Source organism: Apium graveolens, chromosome 10, assembly GCF_009905375.1.
Source record: "Apium graveolens cultivar Ventura chromosome 10, ASM990537v1, whole genome shotgun sequence".
Lineage (NCBI taxonomy): Eukaryota > Viridiplantae > Streptophyta > Magnoliopsida > Apiales > Apiaceae > Apium > Apium graveolens.
In genome coordinates, this window is record NC_133656.1 from 34,293,216 (window position 1) to 34,307,221 (window position 14,006).

Below are 14,006 nucleotides of genomic sequence, written 5' to 3' on the forward strand. Positions count from 1 at the left end.
TCTCAGCATACACATTTTTGCAGCACTTTTGAATTTCTGCTTTATTACAGTTTATATATTTGTCAAGTATTTTATTATCATCAAGCTAAACCCAAATTTATGCCCACAGTTCTAATAGACATAAATAGGGGGAGATTGTTAGGAATATGTGTATTAGTTTGATGATAAGTTAAATAAAACACTTAAGTAGAAATCTAGTGTTTGTAGCCTCAACGGATAAGACCATCTTGGCTATCCGTTGAAGGAGTAGCTTTACTTAGCAATAAGTTTAGTATTGCAGCACATTTCATTCTCTGGATTCAAGTTGTAATTCTTAGATGTTGTAGAAAAGTATCAGTCATGTTGACTACTAGTGGATATGCAAATAGGAAAGCTAATTGTAAATATTTCATGCCTTGTAATTTTGTATAAGTGAAGAAGTATCAACTGATATTGAAGACCTTCAACGGATAAGAAATAAAGCTTCAACGGATGTCTCTAATGCTTCAACGGATAATATCCATCAACGGATAAGTGCTTCAACGGATAAAGACTTCAACTGATAATGCATCAACAGATAAAGCTTCAACGGATAAAGCCTCAACGGATAAGGCATCAACGGATGAAAGCTTCAACGGATGCTTAGTTCATTAACAGTTGATATTGACAATTCATAAGCTGACAGAGGCACATGGGTTGACAGAGACAAACTGGAATGTGGAAGCCTCTTGGAGGAATCAAGAAAATGCAGCATTTCCATTCTGGTGCAAACAAGGAAGTATTCAAAGATTCACAGATTATCCAAGATTGCATTGGATAGAGAAATGAAGAAGAAACATGTGAAGAGCCTTTTAATTGTATTTTACAGTTTTGTCTTCACTTGTAAACTTGGTGATATATAAACCAAGTAGCAGCTAGTAATTAGATAAGAATTTTCCAGAGCTGTTTAGAAATATCTAGAGAGAAAATCATCTAGTTTGTACTAGGAAGCAGCTGTGATTTAATTCTTTGAATCACAGATTTTCTGAAATAACACATCTCTGGTGGAACAACAAATCTACCACAAAAGTTTTTAAGTTCTTTGTGTTCTTTACATTTGTGTTGGAATATATATCTGTCTGTATTAGCTTCAAGCAATTCACACACATTTGTTCACTTAAACACTTAGCCTTAGAAACTACTCAAAACTTGAAAAAGTTTTGAGATTTACATTCAACCCCCTTCTGTAAATCTCATTGTTAGTTCACTGGGAATAACAATTATTATTTTGTCTTATGAAATTAAATATTTTTAATAGAGATTAGAGAGTATTTGAAAAAAGATTTAAAAAGAACAGAGGAGATGATCGAAAATATCCTTTAGTTTTTTGCATTAAAAAATAGATAGAGTTGGAGTTGAAAGGACAAAGGGTGAGGGGTTGTTGAAAACCCTCATTTGAATTGTAAAATCTCCAAACACACACTCTATACATTACCCAACACACAATCAGATCTTTGTGGTCTGTTAGTTTTCACCATGTCTGAATCAGGAAGAATAAGAAGCAAGAGAAAACTTGTGTTTCCAACTGAAGAAAGCAAGAAATGTAAAGCAGCATCTGACCTAGGAACCCCTGCTCTGTGGACTGAAGAAGATGAAATCTTACTATTAAAGAAAATGGTTGATTATGAGACCACCCATCAATGCAATCCTTATGATGACTTGGGTAAGTTTCATAAATTTGTTAAACCTTTTCTTCACTTTGATTTTCAGAGAAAACAACTTACTAATAAGCTTTGGAAGTTAAAGACTAGGTTTCTTAACTCTGACTATAATTCCAATGTTTCCCACCATGCAAAGTTACTAGAGATTTCGAAATCGATTAGGTCATGGGGACAACATGCAAATGCCAGTCTCGATGTAACTAATAGTGATGACCAGAATGTTGAAGAGGATAATGTGGTCGTTGATGATGTTGGGCTTGATAAGTTGTCCAAAGGGGTTCAAACTGATCAACAGGGGAAACTTGTAACCGCTCATTCTCGGAATGGTAAAAAGGGGAAAGTTGTAAATACGGGTGATATGGTTGTAGAAGATGTTGATGCTGGGAAGGGTAAGCTCGTGGTAAAAGATAAGAAAAAGGGGAGTGTTGAAGCGGATTATGTGGTTGTTAATGTTGACAAGTCATCCAAAGTGGACAAAAGTGGAAAAAAGGGAAAATTTGTTATTAGTGATGCTCAAAATAACGAAAAGGTTGATGGGGTTGTAGGAGATGTTGATGCAGCTGGTGATGCTCAGAATGTTGACGCAGAAAAGGCAGTTGCGGATAATGTTCAAAACCCTAAAAAGTATGCTAAGAAGAGTGCTCAAGTTTTAGGTGATAAAAATGTGCCCGAAGAGGTGAGCAGCAGAGAAAATTTGAAAGATTTTACATTTTTGTTTCCAGAATTAACTTCTAGCATGTTAGAGTTGGAAACTCTATCTTGGATGCCACAACATATAAAGAAAAAGCGTGTGATGGATACAATCAATTTTATGGGGTGGGAAAAAGCAAACGAACTGGAGAAAGAATGGGTTAATGTTCTCTTAATGGAGATGGAATTGAAAGCTAAGAAGTTCGACATGACATGTAAGCAAAGAAATTTGATCTTCAAGGCGATGTGCAGAGAATTAAAGCCTTAATGTTAGTACATGCCTACTGGTTAGCATTTTATTGTTGTTAAATATTAAACTCGAGTAGATAGTGGTTGTCGTTGCCCTTTTTTAATAGAAGTTCTTCTATTTCTTAATTCATTGATTTATAATTTATAGGAATTTGCCTTTTGTAGAGGTTGAACTTTAAAGTCCGTGGCAAAATATCTATCTAGATGCTCTGGCATTTACGTATAGCTGTTTACTTGTATGCTCCCATTCTCCCTTTTATCCTCGATAAATAATTTGTTTTTGTCTCCAGCTCGGCTAATGACAAGAATTAAAATTTGAGAACTGTATTTTAATTTGTGCTATCGAATTGTAGTTGCAATCAAGATTGATACTTGTTACCCATTTCTTTTTAGGGAACATCAGTAAAGTATGATAAACTAATTTTTATCCAAGGGGGTTATGTGAGTACTGCCATATGTTTGAATTTAAGTCACCAAGCTCTACTCTGTAGTCATGATCTCAATATGGCATTTTGTCCACTTTTATGTTAACATGGAATTAGACTAATGAGTATCCTACCACAATATGCTGGATGGATGGATGTGTTAAAAAACTATCTCAATATGCGATCTGTTAGGATTTTGTTTTTCCAAGCAGAATAGTTCCAAACCTCTTTACATATGAATTGGAATTTATTTTGGTACTACAGATATTTCTATTCTAATAGTTACAAGTAGGGTTATTGATTTTGAAAATAATAATATTTTAAATGGTAGTTCTTTTTTAGAGACACCGTACATTTCCTTACTATTGTGGTGCTGCTCTAATTTTGTAGACAAGAAGAAGAGCTTCAGCAAGCTGCAAATTAGCCTCTCCCCGATGATGATGATGATGCTATCGAGTAGAGACTTTTAGCTCTTTGCTGGAGAGTAGTTTTTGCTTAGTTCTATGTGACCTTTGTCCAAAGTTTTCCCTAATGTATTCCTACAGGATTATTTTGTTCCGGTTGTTCTTTTGATGTTTGACTAGCTGGCATGTAGGAGTTTTTGTGAAGTATAATTCGGATCAACTGATCTTATTTGAATTTAGTAAGAAGTGTTTATTGGTATTTATATATCTGCTGATATTTGGGTATTATTTACACTATTATGAAGTATATCAATCTTGTTTGATATGTTTTGCTTCTTACTGCATTTTAAATGTATATGTAGCACTGTGAAACAAAAGCACAGGAGATGTCATTTCACTGTTAGTCGACCAAACACCAACTAATAAGAAGTTTAAGTTCTCCATGGATTTCATGGAATATTGTGTATAGTTACTGGTTACAGCAGTGTTGTGTGATTGGAGAGGTACTTTTGGTATGAAATCATGAAAATTGTGGTGTTGTAATTATTTGTTTGCATATTGTATCTACAAAGTGAATTTATGATTTTAGAGCAATTGTTTACGCAACCGAAGTATTTTTGTATTTAGGATAAGTTATCGGGAAGGCATTGTACCCCAAATCTGCAAAGCATTATTTACTTTCTTCCCCCATTTAGTATTTTAGAAAGTAGCTATCTAATATCTATATACATATAATCTCCGTTATCTATGGTTCGAAGTTGTTATCTGGTGCATAGTTTCCGGTGTTGTTTGATCGGAAATTTTTATCAAATAGTCTGCTACTTGCTGAACTATTTGATGTGGGCTCCGAAATATTATTTTTGGTCAACCATGTCTTGTGGGCTTGCCGCTTGCCACAAATTTTTCTCTAAATGGCTAGTAATATAAGAGAAAAACAGATATTTATAAGTAACTCGGATAGTTGTAGTAGTGTTGTGACGTGCTGTTGTGCTCCATTTCTGCTTCTTTGTTAATGTCTCCTCGGGTTTAACAGTTAGCAGCAGTTAGTTCAAGCAATACTCAGAAATCTTAGAGTACCCTTGAGATGATAGGATTCATTGTTACAGCAAGCACTGCTACGCCGACGATTGACCCAATAGCTAGTGTTGCTGTGAGGATACAGATATGCTGGAGGCAGCTGCGGATGATCAAGACTTGGTTGGTAAGTACTTGTATTGCTGTTTTGTATCTTAGTCTTTGTGGAAATATATGGAGAGTCATATTGATCTGTTTTTTCCTGATGATAGAGGAACGTCTTTCGTACTAAAGGAAACCTGGGTAATGGATACTGCATTTTTAATCCTCCATCGCATTTTTAGTATTCAAGAGTATTATCAACTCTTTCTTCCAGGTGAGATGGGCGGGTTCACTCTGATTTCTTCGTCCGCTTGAACGAGACCTATTCTCTTAATAGGCGGCAAGAGGCGAAGCGTGTCGTTCGTAATGGAAAGAAAGATACCACTAATTCGCCTTTTTGTTGGATCGCCAACGCGAACACAGTGGTCGGAACCAATCCGAACCTGCTTATTAGATAAGGCGACTGTGACCTCGGGATGTCCTTAGAAACTCGACCCGAGAACGCTAAATAAACTAAACAACTCAATAAATGCTTACAAAATCTAAACTTATTTAATAACATAAAGTTCGTACAACAATCTCGAATTTTCTAAGATCCTAATCGGGTATAAACATAAGTCTATTATACAAACTTTATTTATTATAATACTACATACTTCTCGTTGTCTACTAAAATCTCAGTTTATCACATTTTTTTATCCTTTGAACATCCTTCTCCAAAATACTTTCCTGTGAAAGTTAGTGACGTAAAAAATTGAGCTCATAAACCTCAGTAAGCATATATCAAACATTTCAACTAAGGTTTATCTAGAACCAGAATTTCAAATCATCAAATAATATAAAACAACTTTAAACAAGAGATAAGGCTCGATTAACCACATAATTCACATAAGCACATAAGCCACAGAGTCATTTTAGGTTTAAAATAATTTTTAGGATCGAAATTGACTCGCTATTCGCTTAACTGGACAATATCTGACTCGTTTCCTATTTTTCGGGATTTATTGGACTCGTCTCTACACGTAATAAGGCTTATAATTAAATATTAAATAAATATCAAAAGTCAACTAGTTTCTAAAAGAAATTAGGATTTAATACTATTTTTAATGAAAATAGATCATTTTTCTGAGTTAAAGGGCTTTCGTTTCACTCGAATCGGATAAACGGTTCAGTTATTATCAGATAAATACAGATAAATCAATTTATTATTCAATATAAATAATTATTATTAATTATTGAAAAAATATTTTTAAATAATTATTCGGGAAAAATCAGAATTAAAAAATGATTTTTTCATAATTTTTGGAACTAAAATAAATTTATTATGATTTATTGAAAATTGTTTGATTAATTATCAAAATAATTAATCATTTTTAAATAATTAATAATTAATCAATATATAATAAATAATTAAGGAAATAAATAAATCTAACTTTAGAAAATATTTTTGAATTATTTATAATATAAATTAAATAATTAATTAATTAATTAATCAATTTATAAAATAAATAAAAACTGATTTTATAATTAATAAAAATAAAAATAAAAATAATTTCTCAGAAACACTTGTCAGAAACCCAATTCTGACAAAAAAGGATCAAAACCGGGTTAAAAACCTGATTTTAATTCGGGTAAACGGGTCAATAAGAACTCAAAATCCGGTGACAATCCGGTCATCGGAAAATTTTTCGGCCAGTCCAAGTTTGGTCAATACAGGAACGATTTGAACTAATTCTGGGAGGGTTTTCATTCAACATCAACCCAGGAACACAACCCCCCAGTTTATAACCATCGACGATCACTGGGTCGTCTTCTCCGGCCAAAACACGAAGAACTCCGTTGAGATTCTGCAGATTCCGACGAAGTTGTTTATGCTCGTTTTTACGTGGAATCGATAGTAAACTTAGTTCTAAACATTAATCAACTAACAAAATACCTTAATAACCCCTAAAACAAGATTCCGATCAAAACCAACTTAAAATCCGGCCAAACTCCGATCTACCTCAATCGTACACCAAAATTTATGTTCTATATCTCAAAATAAAGCTTATATCACAGACAATTAAACCCTAATGCCCAATCATATCTCAGACATCTCTAAAATAAAAAATGATAAAAAAACATAAACCTAGATAACGTACTATCAATTCAAGCAATCGTCTGTAAAATTAATTAGCAAAAATCGATCAGAAATCATCAAATAAATCTATTTACAACATCAATTTCAACAGATAACCCTAGAATCAAAAAGTACCAAATCGGGTATAAACCCTAGAAATTAAAATTGAAAAATAACGAATCAAAACATGATATTGGTACCAGAAATCGAAAGAACAGATTAAGAGGATCAATTTGGGTACTCACATTGATCCATTAAATGTTCAGAAACGCTCAAAATCAACGATTGATTTTCGACCCGAAATCCGACCCGGCCCTGTTCTTCAGAGAATTTTCAGAATTTTGCAGAATTTTTATAATTAATTAATAATAATTAAATAAAAATTATGCTTTTGTAGTAGGTAAAATAATACTCCTAATTAAAATTAAGGCCCTAATTATATATATATAAGAATTAATTGGCCCCTAATTTTATAATTTTTGAGTATTAAATTTTAATTTTAAAATATTTTATATATACAATATATATGCCAAAAATTCCCAAAAATTGTGAATAATTCAAAAATGAGAAGAAATGGTATAAATGAAAGTCCTATAATTTTATAAAAATAAAAATGTGATTTTTGTGGGGTTTTTGATACCCAAAGGTGCCGAAAAAGTCATTTTTCGTGAAATGATAAAATTTAAAAAATATCTAGATATTCAGAATAACGCGATGGTACAAGCTGTTCTATGAAAAATAAAGCCAATTATTTTATTTAAAATATCAGCTATTAAAACATAGTTCGAGTCGTATAACTTTTAGTACGGAGACTTTATATACGAAATGAAATATCCGAAAAATATCCTAAAAATACCTGGACAATATAGAATACGCATAGCACGTAACAATTAGGGTTTTATAACTAATTACACATAAATGACATATTAAAACACATAATTTATCATTAATACAAATATAATACAAGCGCAATTTCCCAGGCGTTAAATCAATCATCATTTAAAGATCAAAATATCAACAGTGAAATAGTACAGTATATACTTACAGTGCACCGCTTAATTTATTCTATATGAATCCCGAACTTCAAATTGATTTTACTATCGATCTTTCGTCCATATTTTTTTTTTGGTCGGAGAGATATAAAATCTCGAAACATAGATTGTACCGAGATAAAAAAAAAGAAAGGAGTTTCCTTCATACAATAAAATTTATCATCTAACTGAAGGTCATGCATGATGGCCCCGGAATCTTAGACAATAACGCCTTAAGTCTGAAGAGAGAACACCCGAATAAATAAAAGAAAAGTATGATCATTTATCTGAAATATATGCTCAAGCAGAATACTTGTAGATTAATCTAAATCTTCGACTTTCGAATCTAGTCCAGCTAACATATCCTGTTCAAAGACCATACATGAATAAGATAACAAAAAAATTAGTCACTTAAAGAATTTATGTCAGAGATGTAGATCCTATTAATACAAAAATTCAATTTGATAACATAATTATAATATAGGTAGACGTATTAATATTATGTAAAAATCTAACCAAAGGGAATTCCTCTGATTAGATACATGAAAATATTTGAATATGTTTCAAATATTGATATATTTCAGCTTTTGTGACCCTCAGACATTATTAAATACTGACATATGTTTAACCTATAAAATGCTTATTATAAAATAAAATATTTTTAAATTATAAGTACGATATGCTCACTACCATAATATACAATGGTATATGCCATCAAACCCAATTTGGTACAATATATCCTTCGAAAGGCACCAGACAATGGTATACACCAGCAAACCCAATTTGGTACAATAATACTTCTCAAAAGGCACAAGACAAAGATATATACCACCAAACCCAATTTGATACAATATTACCTCTTAAAAGGCACAAGACAATAATATACACCATCAAACCCAATTTGGCAGACTTTACCTCTTAAAAGGCACAAGATAATATATTAAATATGTATATATGACTCAAAACACAAATACAATGAATTAACACAAAAATACACAAGAAATGGCAAAAGTTTTAAATACTAAAACTTTAGTAATTAAAATATAATAATAAAACTTAATTAAAAGTCAATACAATCAAGTCAGATTAAAAAAAATTAAATACATTAAATCTCAAAATAAATTTCAAACCCAACCTGCAAAATTAAAAGCAATTGATATCCACTTAACTAAAAAAGCAGTTACAAAAATACAATTCAAGATAGATAAACACAAATTAATCTACCACAAGCCCGCAAGGGTTGGCTCAACTGGTTAAAGAGGGGATAACTATCCACTTGGTCACAGGTAGGCTATTACGTGAGCCCGTAGGGTTTACCCAGTGCGCACCCGAAGGGTAGCGGCTGCGGGTTAGCTACGATAAAAAAAAAATTAATCTACCACAATGATCTAAAAAAAAACCATTTAAATGTCTACAAAAATATCCTTATCTTTGTTAATGAGCATTATTCTTGGAATAATATCAGGCACTAACAAATTTTGTAAAATAAATAACTTTAAAGAAAAGCAAAAGTTAATAACATAAACTATATTTATCCAAAAGAAAATTAATTGCTACTATTAAATACAACATATAATATTAAATGCAACATACAATCAAATTCTAAAAGAACTTAATCACTCGCCCGTTCAAGTAATTTCTAATTAAATTTTCAAAACCTAATAAAAGGAATTAAATGTAAAATTTAAAAATTATCAGTTCAAAGTTTAGCTAAAAGAGAGTAAATTAAGGAACTAGACTAGCTATCCTTAGATAAGAAACCGGTCAAAATTAAACTTTTAGCTAATAAAACCAATTGATGTAATAGATTTATTTAATACTCCCTCCGTTCCTAAAAATATTTCCTCTTTGTGTTGGACACGTTTATCAATACACACTTTTGATCGTTAATATCTTTAAATTCGTATTAGTATTAAATATAAAAATTTCACTGTATTAAAGTACTGATAAATACGAATCTAACGAGATCACCCATGACTATGTTTGATATTATAGATTAGACGTAAATTAGTAGTCAATCGCTTACCGTGAACAGTACCGAAAGTCAAAAGAGGAAACATATATTGGGACGGAGGGAGTACTATTGAAGAAAATTACTGGGCATCAAATCATACATCCCTAAAAAAAGTCTAATCAAGACAGAGCATTTAATGCAAATTAAATCACAGTTTAATATTAACACATAAAAGAATATCAGTTACCAAATTGAAGATATGAATTTTAAATATGTAACATCCTAAACTAAATGCTACAATAATGGAATCATAGAAACAAGTTTGAAACTTGATTACTGCAAATCAAGAAAAAGGTGTGAGTATAAAAATCGTAATTATACTTGTCAAAATTCAGCCAGCACAAATGTAAGTCTAATTTAATCATTCAAAAACCAGACAATTAACAAAATTGAACTTAAATCCAAAGAAATCAATATTAGAAACAATTAAACAACAATGGCATACATGATCTTCACAACAGATGCAAAACAGGCTATAGATCAACAATCAAAACAATTTAATCCAAACATATTACCTATCCAAACAACACCAAAAAAACATCCGGTCAAGTTATATATCAATTAACTTTAAATATGTTCCTAACAACATATAATAATTTATAACTAAGACCTCACCTAATAGCGAAAGTACAAATTAGATATAAAATAATTTCGATAATAAAACATTTCATATAACAGCAATTACACGTAACTACAACAATTCAAATCAAATAGAAAATTATAGAAAGAGAAATTTCGAACTCGGTGATAGTGATATTTAATCAGGAGAATTTAAATCCAGAATGGAGAAGAGACGCTTGAAATCATTGATTCATGTTGTTGTTCTTGGACAATTTATTCACATTCTCCTGTATGTATTATCCTTCAAAAACTCTATTGGCTATGGGTTAAGAGATCAAAAGATCTGTAATAATTAAAAACCAAAATATGCAGTTATTGATGAAAAACACACAGAAAACAGATCTAAGAAAAATTGTACCATTTTGGCGCCTTATTCGATGGCTTGTTCGGTGAAAAGTGTTGTTTTTACCGGTAATACCAAGACAGATGATGTGACGTGCATGTTTTTGTTGATGAAGACCGCTGATCGGGTTGAAATATTATCTTATTACTATTATGATTGCATTTGCCGAAACTTAGTAGTAATGCGACTATAGATAAGCTTCAAACTTTTTAGTAGTACATGAGTTTTGTATTTTAATAATATTTTTTTATATTTGCTTAAGTTTTATTTTGGAGGGTTTTAGCATATTTTTTAGGAAGATGTTAACCAACCGACCAAACGAAATATAATAATATAGTATAGATATATCATATCTAAATATTATAAATTGTTGGATAACTCTTGTAATGACCAGGACTTTTTAAAATCTGTTTATTATTATTATAAAAATATTTAATCAGTCGTTAAAATTATGTGAATTATGTGAGGGATATATTTTGTGAAGTTAAGATATGTGTGAAATCATGTTTATTTGATTATATGATGATTGGTGTATTTTATTTTTATCTGTTTGTCGAGATGTGTTATTAAATCCTATTTATTAGGGGTTGTTGTAGTGTTTAATTTCTATAAAATTGTGTATTGTCCATAAAATTATTTTTATGGCTTTATAATTTCATTAAATATTTATAAAGATTTATAAAATTTAGAAAATATATTTTGGCAATTATTTCTTCTTAAAGATTTTCTGTGTGAATTAAAGTGGGGTATTTTTATTAATTTCAAAAAAATGATTCAAAAATTATAAAAATTTTATTTTATATGTTAGATATATTTGATAGTGTCATGGCTAATATAATTTATGTTTAGATTTCAGATCTTACTTAACAGGACAAATCAGTATTTAACTGTTGATCAGTACTTATACTGAAAGTCAGGACTTAATGATATCAGTACTTATATTATCAGGATATAATCATTAGAAGTTAGATATCAGAACTTAAGTGCTGAAGGATGATCAGAGAAGGACAGTAGCTGATTAAAGGAAAGAAGATCGAGATAAACATAAGAAGAGATATGCATGAAGAAGGAATTCCGTGAAGAATGGAATACTTGGAAGAAAAGATATCTGATTGATATATTTTAGGAAGCAGAATTATATTCCATATCAATTAGCGATTATCTTGTAACTGTGTAGTATATAAACACAGACATAGGGTTTACACTATAAGTGTTATCATATATTCGAGAAGATTATTCATTGTAACCCTAGCAGCTCTCGTGATATTTGTTCATCACTGAGAGGTAACAGTTCCATACTGTAACAGAGTTTATTGTTTCAATAAAGTTTGTTTTCTGTTACTTAATATATTAAAGTTCGATTTGATTGTATTATATACTGTATTCACCCCCTCTATAGTGTGTGTGTGACCTAACAAGTGGTATCAGAGCCAATCTGTTAACACACATACAGCTAAAGATCCAAACACAATCATGTCTGACACATAAACTCCAACTAAGCCTACCAAAACTGAAGAACCTCCAAAGCCACAAATTCAAAGTCGGTATGAGACTATCAGGGTTCCCATACTGAGACCATCTAAATATCCCATATGGAAGGTAAGGATGACCATGTTCCTGGAAGCAACAGATCCAGAATACCTTGATAGAATCAAGGAAGGGCCTCACAAACCAACCAAGCTCGTTGTTGCAGTTGCAGGTGAAGCAGCAAAGACCGTACCAAAGGAGAAGAGTGATTATGCTGCTGAAGATATAACATCAATTGCTAAGGATGCCAAGGTACGACACTTACTGCATAGTGCCATTGATAATGTAATGTCAAACAGGGTAATCAACTGCAAGACTGCTAAGGAGATATGGGATGCTCTGGAAACAAGGTGTCAGGGAACTGACACAATTAAGAAGAACAGGAAGACAATACTCACTCAAGAGTATGAACACTTTGACTCAAAGACTAATGAGTCATTGAAAGATTTATATGATAGATTTGTCAAACTTTTGAATGATTTGTCATTGGTTGATAAAGAATATGATCTTGAAGATTCAAACCTTAAGTTCCTGTTAGCTCTTCCTGAATGCTGGGATTTGAAGGCAACGACAATAAGAGACAACTACAATCTTGATAAAACAACTCTTGACGAAATCTATGGAATGCTCAAGACTCATGAGCTTGAGATGGAACAAAGAAGCAAGAGGAAAGGAGGAAAGTCAAGGACAGTTGCTCTTAAGGCTGAAGAAGAATTCCCCAAAGCAGCTTCCTCAAGGAAAGACAAGGGTAAAGCTCTTGTCATAAAGTCTGAAACTGAGTCATCAAGTTCTGAAAGTGATGATGACTCAGATTCTGAAAGTTTGCCTGAGACTGATGCTGATGAGGAGATGATGAAGCTGTGTGCTCTTATGGTGAAAGGAATCACAAAGATTGCATACAGGAAGTTCAGGAAGGGAAAGAAGTTTTCCAGGAAAGGCATAAGTTCTGATAAGAAGAATTTCAGAAGATCTGAAGACAGAGGAGGAAAGTCTGACAGAGGAGATTACACCAATGTTAAATACTATAACTGTGGTGAGAAAGGCCACATATCTCCTGATTGCAAGAAGGTAAAGGGTGACAAAGGCAAGGCTCTTGTCACAAAGCAGAAAAGCTGGACAGACACATCAGACTCTGAAAGTGAGGAAAACTATGCATTGATGGCAAATGCTGATAAAGAAAGTGCTGAGAGCAGTTCTGAAGCTGCTGAAACAAAGGTACCTCAGACTACTTATGCTTTTCATACTGATGATATTAATGAGTTGAGAAGATATCTTAAAACCATGTTTGTTAGTTATAGAGATCAAACTTTAACATGTGAAAGATTAACTTCTGAAAATCTTGCATTTAAGAAAAGAAATGATTTCTTAGAAAAAGAGTTAGTCATGTTCCATCAAACTCAGAAGGATAGAGATGATGTTTTTTATGTTAGGGATGAAGTGCTAAAAATGAATGAATCTCTAAAAACTGAGTTAGAAAAGGAAAGAGAGATTATCAGGACTTGGACTAACTCTGGCAAAACAACTCAAAATTTGCTAAGTAGTGGAAACTGGAAAGAGGGCTTAGGTTATGGAGAAGATAAGAATGATAAAGGAACTGAAGAAATTAAGTCTGTTGATAAGCAAAAGCCAAAGTTAAAACATGTTAAGTTTGTAACTGTAAAGTCTGAAAATGAGAAATCAGAAGTTACAAAGGAATTAACTTCTGACAAACTAAAACAGGAAAAGACAGCTGAAGTGAACAGAGACTTAATGACAAAGAAGCAGCTTAAGCATAAGCTGAAAGATGTT

The 14,006-nt window shown here is 31.9% G+C and overlaps 1 protein-coding gene and 1 long non-coding RNA gene across 4 annotated transcripts; one reads left to right on the plus strand and one right to left on the minus strand.

The window, feature by feature from the left end:
* Nucleotides 1–1,358: 1,358 nt before the first annotated feature.
* Nucleotides 1,359–3,712, plus strand: LOC141689378 (uncharacterized). Of its 3 annotated transcripts, none has more exons than XM_074493653.1 (2): nucleotides 1,359–2,656; nucleotides 3,434–3,712. In XM_074493653.1, the coding sequence occupies exon 1, from the start codon at nucleotides 1,495–1,497 to the stop codon at nucleotides 2,635–2,637; it is 1,143 nt and encodes a 380-aa protein (XP_074349754.1). In that variant the 5' UTR covers nucleotides 1,359–1,494; the 3' UTR covers nucleotides 2,638–2,656; nucleotides 3,434–3,712. The 3 variants fall into 3 exon arrangements, with proteins under 3 accessions (XP_074349754.1, XP_074349753.1, XP_074349752.1); XM_074493652.1 differs by having other exon boundaries at nucleotides 1,359–2,638; XM_074493651.1 differs by having other exon boundaries at nucleotides 1,359–2,584.
* A 4,142-nt stretch (nucleotides 3,713–7,854) lies between these two features.
* On the minus strand, nucleotides 7,855–10,871 carry LOC141689285 (uncharacterized). The gene is made up of 2 exons (XR_012562328.1): nucleotides 10,707–10,871; nucleotides 7,855–8,078 (listed from the first exon to the last, which is right to left on the minus strand). It is a non-coding gene; the product is annotated as an uncharacterized LOC141689285 (long non-coding RNA).
* Between the last annotated feature and the right edge of the window lie 3,135 nt (nucleotides 10,872–14,006).